The sequence below is a fragment of the Tupaia chinensis genome, unplaced genomic scaffold (assembly GCF_000334495.1).
Source record: "Tupaia chinensis unplaced genomic scaffold, TupChi_1.0 Scaffold149922_1, whole genome shotgun sequence".
Lineage (NCBI taxonomy): Eukaryota > Metazoa > Chordata > Mammalia > Scandentia > Tupaiidae > Tupaia > Tupaia belangeri.
Window position 1 is genome coordinate 1,436,455 of NW_006209766.1, and position 8,519 is coordinate 1,444,973.

General features: G+C 50.6%; 1 protein-coding gene and 1 pseudogene across 1 annotated transcript in view; both read left to right on the forward strand.

Moving 5' to 3' along the window:
- The window catches only part of UPK1A (uroplakin 1A), a 14,604-nt gene extending 10,055 nt beyond the window's left edge, over nt 1–4,549 (forward strand). Inside the window, exons 5-9 of the mRNA XM_006171638.2 lie at nt 396–470; nt 599–706; nt 1,952–2,131; nt 3,861–3,944; nt 4,023–4,549. Coding sequence (XP_006171700.1) covers nt 396–470; nt 599–706; nt 1,952–2,131; nt 3,861–3,944; nt 4,023–4,067 — 492 coding nt within the window. The 3' untranslated portion in view covers nt 4,068–4,549. The remainder of the gene's footprint in view (nt 1–395; nt 471–598; nt 707–1,951; nt 2,132–3,860; nt 3,945–4,022) is intronic.
- Nucleotides 4,550–5,925: 1,376 nt separating this feature from the next.
- LOC102477336 (RNA-binding protein 3 pseudogene) lies at nt 5,926–8,258 on the forward strand (annotated as a pseudogene).
- The last annotated feature ends 261 nt before the right edge of the window (nt 8,259–8,519 follow it).

Below are 8,519 nucleotides of genomic sequence, written 5' to 3' on the forward strand. Positions count from 1 at the left end.
CAGTCGACTACATGGGAGTCTAGCAACAGAGCCATTACACCAACTGCTGGTCCCAATAAATTCTTTTATTATTATTTTTAAAGTTTATTTATTGATTTCCTCCATAAGGAAGGAAGAGAGGCAGAGAGAAGGAGAGACGACACTTCCAACAGGGTCTTGGCACCACCCGTCCCCAGCTTCAGTCAGCCCCAGATCACGGGCACACACATGCCTGGTATACTCGAGAAGGTCTTGCCACATGACCCAGAACCTTCCGGTGTGGTTTGGCCTCTCAGAGAATCACATTTTACCACTGGGCCACCCATCTGGGCCCTAAGAGGTTGCATTTCTCCCTGTCAGTGGCCCCCTTGGGGCTGTGACTTCCCCCTGATGGGCTGTCCTCCCCGTCTCCACAGTACCTGGTGCTCATGCTCATCGTCTACATCTTCGAATGTGCCTCCTGCATCACGTCCTACACCCACCGAGACTACGTGAGTGGGGGCGGGGCAGAGGCCAGGGAGGGGCGTGACCTGGGACCGAGTGGTATGGGTCCCAGGAGGGGTGTCGACCTCTCTCCCTACCCAGTCCTACTGGACCTTATTTTTCTGACCCTCTGCAGATGGTGTCCAACCCATCCCTGATCACCAAGCAAATGCTCACCTTCTACAGTGCAGACACGGACCAGGGCCGAGAACTGACCCGCCTCTGGGACCGCATCATGATTGAGGTGGGTAAGGGTGGGCACAGGTGCTAGGGGGGGTCCAGTGCTCTGTCCACAGAGGCAGACAGGGCTCCCATAGTCCCCCTTGTGGTTGAGTGACTGGTTTCAGGACATCCACTCCTGAGATCCCTGCGAGGGTGGGCCTCTGGTTGTCCCAGTTTTCCAGGTGCATAAACAGGCCCAGAAAGGGCAAGTCATGGGCCAGCCGATAGTGTGGTGGTTAGGGTGGCCGGATCCCATATAGCTGACTACATGGTTCTAGTCCCATCCTAGTGGCTTGAAGAACACTCCAGGCCCGTGTGCATGCATGCCCGAAATCTGGAAAGGAGAAGGGTTGTGAAATGTCCATCCCCCCCAGAAGTGCTCTCCTGCTTTCTCTCTCTCTGTCTCTCTCCAGTGAATGCACACGTCCTGTGACAAATCTTTGTAAAAGAGGGGAGGTGCAAGTTGCTGCCCAGGGTCACACAGTGGGTAAGCAGTAGATTCCTTTTGGCAGCCTAGACAGAGCCCCTGCCTTAACCATCACAGACACTGCCTCCACAGTAGTAATGATAATGACAGTGACATTAGCATTGGGCCGTTTAAAGCTTATTCCACCTCACAGTCACCCCATAAGGGAGCGTAGCTTCTTAGCAACGAGGAAACTGAACAAGAGGTTGAGTGGATTCCATGAGGTCACACAGCCCGTAGGTCACAGAACTGGTGGGATTCAAACCCGGGCCACCAGGTTCCAGAAGCCACACTTTTCTTTAAATCCAACATGATGTTGCATGACAAGAGGAAGAAATTGCAATCTCAAGGGAGATGGAAGTCTGTCTTAACCCAAATTATACAGCTGGCCAGGGTTTGAACCCATGTCTAAAGGATACCCAAGTCTTCACAAATTAAACACCCTCCAGGGCCAGGAAAAGTCAGAAATCACCCTGTTTGTGTCATTTTGTCAGCATACTTACCCACAAAGTAATTTTAAAATAAAACATGAGTATGGGTTTGATCCAAATTACCCATCATTCTCTGGTCCTGGAACAACACTGTCTGATCCTTGCTCTCTCTCTCTCTCTCTTCTCTCTCTCTCTCTGTCTCTCTCTCTCTCACACACACACACACACACAAAACCTTGAGGTCCAAGACATGGGGAATTTGGGCCCAGCTATGTCAAAGGCCAACCCTGTCTCTCCTTGCTGTGTGACTTCAGACAAGCAACTGTCCTCTCTGAGCCCAAGCCTGTCTGACCCCCACCTTTCTCTCCAGCAAGAATGTTGTGGCACATCTGGCCCCATGGACTGGGTGAACTTCACATCAGCCTTCCGGGCAGCCACTCCGGAGGTGGTATTCCCCTGGCCCCCACTGTGCTGTCGCCGGACCGGAAACTTCATTCCGCTCAACGAAGAGGGCTGCCGCCTGGGCCACATGGACTTCCTGTTCACCAAGGTGTGCCCCCCTCCCTGCGCTGCACCTGTTCGTCCATTCACCTTTCTCCGATCGCTTCTCCTCTCGCTCTCTCTCTGGTTCTTCTGTCTCTCTCCCCCTCCCATTGTCTCTCTGTGTATCTCCCTCCCTCTCCTCCTCCTCTTCTCTCTGGTGTTCTCTTTCTCTCCCGTCTCTCTGGCTCTCCCAGTTCTCTCCACAGTTTTCTCGCAGGCCCACAAGGTGCGGGTGTCTGATCCAGACTCGGCGCCCTAACTTTTCTCAGACCGTGGGAGAGTAAGAGCAACAGTAACAGCAGAAGCACGACAGTAAGAGCGGCCCGGGTTCGCTGCGCCTTTTCTTTGCAAAGGGTTTTTTGCTGTGGTTGTTTTGTTGTTGTTCCTTTCGGTCTGTTTTGCTGTAGGGTATGTGCGCTGGCTGAGACAGAGAGAGAAGGAAAGTGGGACGTCATCACCACCCCGTGGGGTGGCCGTGCCACAATCCCTTCTCTTCTATTTTCTTTTGGGGATCTTGGACACGCACGCACACATGCCTGAGTTATTTTACAAGCTGCCTAGTCTGGAACGCAAACTGCAATCGGCTATGTGGGATCCAGGACCTTAACCACTGCACCGCTGGTTGGCCCCCAGGCATTATGTTAAATGCTTTAAGTTGTTACCATTTTTTTTTCTTTGGGAGAGGTTTTTGCTATAGGGCATGTGCACTCACCAGAAAGACAGAGACAGAGAGACAGAGAGACAGAAAGCAAGAAATCACCCCCCCCCAGGGGGGATGGCCATGCCACAATCCCTTCTCCTCCAGTCTCCTCTTGGGATCCTGGACACACACGCACGCACATCCGACATGAGTTTAAGCCACCGGGTCCAGGACTTGAACTGCCGTCGACTACACAGAAGCCCAGCTATACAGCCATTATGCTGACTGCTGGGCCCTTTAATGACTGCAAGGCAAGCAGGCAGGGAGAGAAACCAGAAGGTTAGACTAAAAGAGAACCAGCTCCTGTGGTCCCTCCAGCTGCTTTTGGCTGCCTGGGGGTCTCTGGCAGCTTGTCTTAAGTCAGCTGTCACAAGGCAAACCATAAACCACACTCAGGACAGCTCGGCCGTTTCTCAGTCCCCGACTCCACCCCAAGTGCTTACGGGCACCATCCCCCGGAATCCCTGCAGCTGCTGTCCAGGCAGTGCTAGCAAGCTTGCCCTTCCCAGAGGGGAAAACTGAGGCTTGGAGAGTCAGAATCACATACAGGCCCTGCGGCCCACAGATAGCAGCGCTGACCCCTGACCTGGTCCTGTCTGCCCTCAGGACACACACCAGGAACCTTTGTTCTGGCTGCTCACAGGCCAGGGTCAGGGTCTTTGTGAAAGTGACTCTAGTGTGGGGCTCTGGCTCCAGTCAGCCCTGTCTCTAAGTGCAGGGAGGGTCAGAACTGGAGTAAGCCTGAAGGTGTCCCCACTAACCCTCAGGCCTTGTGAGCAGCCCAGCCTCTAGACAAGTCGTTTTCAGGCTGTGATAGGCAGAATCAGGGCAGCACCCACTTGTGCGGGGGGGCCTGGGTTCAACCTTACCTCCCTGGCTTCCCTAAACTGCACTCAGAGGTAGGCCCTTCCATGACCCCCATTGACCAGATGAGGGAATCAAGCCTTGGGGGAAGGCAGTGACTCTCCCCAAGGGCACACAGTGACTGTCACCAGCCTCCCTGGGCATCTTCTCAGCCCCTTGTCCTCCTGCCCAGGGCTGCTTCGAGCACATCGGCCACGCCATCGACAGCTACACTTGGGGGATCTCGTGGTTTGGGTTTGCCATCCTGATGTGGACGGTGAGAGGCGGGGGGCCCATGGGCTGGGTGGGATGCGGGGTGAGGCGGGGGCGCCCTCATCTCCTTCCCCTCACACAGCTCCCAGTGATGCTGATAGCCATGTATTTCTACACCACCCTCTGAGGAGCAAGAAGGGAAGGCCACCTCCACACCCCACCCCGCTGCCTCCTGCTCCTGCTGACACCAGCTGGAGCCGCGTGGTCACTTCGTCTCTCCCTTTCCCACCCCTCTCTCCCGTCCCTCCTTCCACTCCCAAGATCTTGTTCCGGGTTTCAGAACCCTATTGGATCTGGAATGTGTCCTGAAATCCTTGGACCTATGTGTGTGGGCCCTTAGCCCTTGACCTCATTTTGCATGGCGTATTTCTGGCTCGTGTCTTAAGTGTCTGCTTAAAAGTCCTGTCCTTAGGGACCCTTCCCTGATCCCACCATCCATTCACGACCGCCTGTCCTTCATGGCAGGTGTCACTCTTACTGCCACATAGTCTGTGACTGTCTCTAGTAGACTGGATTGTCATGAGAGGAGGGATCAATTCTATCATGGCCACTTTACTGTCCCCATCACTGCCCAGCACAGAGCTGAACATGGGCTAGATACTCAATAAATACCGGAGGATTGAACGAATGGATGAGTTTGCTTTCTTCTGGGGCAAGGGTGAATGAACAAGAACGCTTCCAACTGAAGTGACAGAAATCCGACTGGCACTGACGGAAAACAGAACAAGTGTGTAGGCTCAGCGACCATGCCAACGGAACTGGCTTCCGGCATGTGTGGATCCAAAAGTCTCCAGGAAAGCTGCTTCGTTCTTGGATTTCTCTGGCAACACCAAACCACAGCTCAGCAACACCGCAGCGAGAAAGATCTGCCTCTCAACAGCATTTACGGAAATCGGATCAAATCGCATGGTCTTGGTTTAGGTTCTAGACCCTTAGGTTGGGGAAAGGAGGGCACTTGGATTGGTGGGATTGGGGGAGGGTTGTTTATTAAAGGAAAATCAGGGTGCTGGTGATAGACGCCCTCCTCCAAGGGATACAGCCTTGGCAAGTTCTCTGAGGGGTCCAGGACTGCAAGCCAGTTAAGAATCTCATATGGCAGGACCAGCAGTTGGCCTAACAGTTATGTTGCTGGACTCCCATGTAGTCGACTGTGGTTCAAGTCCCGGACCCGGTGGCTTAAACTCACGCCAGGCATGTGTGCATGCGTGCCCAGGATCCTGAGAGGAGAATGGAGGAGAAGGGATTGCAGCATGGCCATCCCCCCTGGGGGGTGATTTCTCGCCTTCTGTCTCTATGTCTCTCTCTGTCTTTCTGGCGAGCACATGCTCCCTATAGCAAAAAAACTCTCCAAAAGAAAAAAAGAGAGAGAGAGAGAGAAAGAAAGAATCTCATATGGGGCTAGCAGGTAGCATGGTGGTTAAGGGCGCTGGACTCCCACATGGCCAACTGCAGTTCAAGTCTCAGACCTGGCGGCTTGCTTTCTCACTTTCTCTCTCTCTTTCTCTCTTTCTCTCTCTCTCTGTCCCTTTCTGGTCAAATTAAAATGAATAAGTAAATAAGGAAGGTTAAATAAAATAATTATAAAAAATAAAAGTCTCATTATTCTTTTGTTTTCCCTGAAACAACCCATCCTCTGGCCATTACACAATAGTCTTACCAAAAGGGTCTATCTTCCTTAAATTAACCGAAGTTTCTCCAGGTCGTCATTTACTCCGCTGGTCCAGAGATGGCCTACAAATGCCAAATTCAGATCTTTCTTTCTTCCTTCCTTCCTTTCTTTCTTTCTTTCTCCTCTTTTCTTTTTTTGGCTATAGGGTGTGCACTGATCAGAGACAAGGAGAAAGAGAGAAATCGCCCCCTAAAGCCATGGCCACACTGTAATCCGTTCTCCTCCGTTCTTCACTTGGGATCTTGGGCACACACACCCAGTTGCCTGGCATGATTTTCAAGCCACTGAGTACCGGACTCAAACGACACGGTTGACTATGCGGGAATACGACACCTTAGTGAACAGGTCATTGGCTGGCCCAGGCTTTTATTTTGTTTTAATTTTTTTGTTTGTTTTTGGAGAGGTTTTTTTTGTTTGTTTTTGTTGTTGTTGTTGTTGTTTTTTGTTATAGGATGTGTGCACTCGCCAGAAAGACAGAGAAAAACAGAGAGACAGAAAGTGAGAAATCATCCCCCCAGGGAGGATGGCCACACCGCAATCCCTTCTCCTCCATTCTTCTTTCAGGATCTTGGGCACGCACGCATATGCACCTGGTATGGGTTTAAGCCACTGGGCTCAGGACTCGAACCATGGTCAACTATATAGGAGTCTAGCGATATAGCCATTATGCCAATTGCTGGTCCCATATTTTATTTTATTTTAAAAAATTATTTAAATTTAAATTTATTTATTTATTTATTTATTTTAATTTGACCAGAGAGGGACAAAGCAAGAGGGAGGGAAAGTGAGAAAGCAGGACCAGCAGATGGCATAATAGCAACGTTGCTGGACCCCCATGTAGTCGACCACAGTTCAAGTCCCGGACCTGGTGCCTTAAATTCATGCTGGGTGTGTGTGCGTGAGTGCCCAAGATCCTGAGAGGAGAATGAAGGAGAAGGGATTGTGGCATGGCCATCCCTTCTGGGGAGTGATTTCTCGCTTTCTGTCTCTCTGTCTCTGTCTTTCTGGTGAACATACATGCCCTATAGGAAAAAACTTCTCCAAAAAAAAAAGTGAGAAAGCACCAGGTCCAGGATTCAAACCATGGTTGGCCATGTGGGAGTCCATGTGGGAGTCCAGCATCCTCAACCACCATGCCACCTGCCAGTTCCTAGGCTTTTATTTTTCAATTTTTAAAAATGTATTATTATTGGGACCAGCAGTTAGCGTAATGACTACATCGCTGGACCCCTATCAACCTAACCATTATGCCATGTGTTGGTTCCTAAGCTTTCGTTTATTTTTAAATTTTTTTTTCTTCTTTTTATTTTTTCTTTAGAGAGATTTTTGCTATAGGGCACATGTCCTTGCCAGACAGACAGAGACAAAAAGCAAAAAATCACCCCTCAGGAGGGATAGCCTTGCTGCAATCCCTTCTCCTTCAGTCTCCTCTCGGGATTGTGGGCATGCATGCATGGGCACCTGGCCTGAGTTTCAAGCTTCTGGGTCCGGGATTAGAACCACAGTCAGCCATATGTGAGTGCAGCAACATAACCATTACACCACCTGCTAGTCCCATATTTTTGAAATATAGTTTAAAGCTGACCCTATGGCCTGTTGGTTAAGGCAGCTGAATCCCATGTGGCTGACCACACAGTTCAAATCCTGACTTCAGTGGCTTGAAAAAAAACACCAAGCGGGACTGGCAGGTGGCATGGTGGACTCCCACATGGCCGACCATAGTTCGAGTCCCGGACCTTACTTTCCCTCTCTTTCTCTCTCTCTTGCGCTGTCCCTCTATGGTCAAATTAAAAATAAATGGATGGATAAATAAATGAAAAAAACATGGAATATGCAAGTGTGTGTACTCAAAGTCCCAACAAGATGGAGAGAAGGAAGAGAAGGGATTACCCATGACTACCCCCAGCTGGCATAATAGCAACGTTTCTCTCTCCCTTCTGTCAGTCTCTCTCTCTCTCTCTCGTGAGTACACATGCCCTCTGGCAAAATTTTAAAAAAGTAAATATGCATGTATTCCCTGGACTCTTTTGAGAAGGAAGTGGGGAAAGAGGGCTGAGAGGAGAAAGAATTTTCACATCATATAAGGGGGGGCTTCAAAAAGAGTATAGAGCCCTGTTCTCTTTGCTCCTCCAAGCTTGCCGGGTCTGGTCCTTTTACTTTTTAGTTTCCAGGACTCAAATTCACTGCCGCATCCTCTGAAGAAGGGAAGCTCTTCGTGGGAGGCTCAACTTCAACACCGATGAGCAGGCGCTGGAGGACCACTTCAGCAGCATCCGGCCTTTGTCTGAGGGGGTCGTTGTCAAGCACTGGGAGACTCAGCAATCCCGGGATTTGGCTCTGTCACCTGCAGCAACCCAGAGCATGCCTCGGATGCCATGAGAGCCATGAATGGAGAGTCTCTGGACAGTCATCAGATCTGTGTGGCCCACACAGGCAAGTCTGCCCTGGGGAACCAGAGAAGGTGCCTTTGGAGCTCGTGGTCTCAGCTACCCTAGAGGTGGTGGGGATGGAGGATGTGGGAGTGGCAGGTATAGCAGATAACATGGAAGATATGGTTATGGATGTGGACGGTCCAGAGACTACAGCGGCAGAAGCCAGGGTGATCATAACCGCTATTCAGGAGGAAATTACAGAGACAATGATGACTGAGACGAGGCATGTGCACGTAATGTAGATACACCAGGAATAAGACTTCTGGTCCTGGCTTGTCCTTCCAAATGACTATATTTATAAAGAGTTTTGGAGCTGCACTGGAACACCTGTTTTAGTACACCAACATCTATTTTTGTCTTTTTTTTGGAGATGTCTTTGCTATAGGGCACGTGTGCTCGCCAGAAAGACAGAAAGAGACAGAGAGACGGAAAGTGAGAAATCACCCCCCAGGGGGGATGGCCATGCCACAATCTCTTC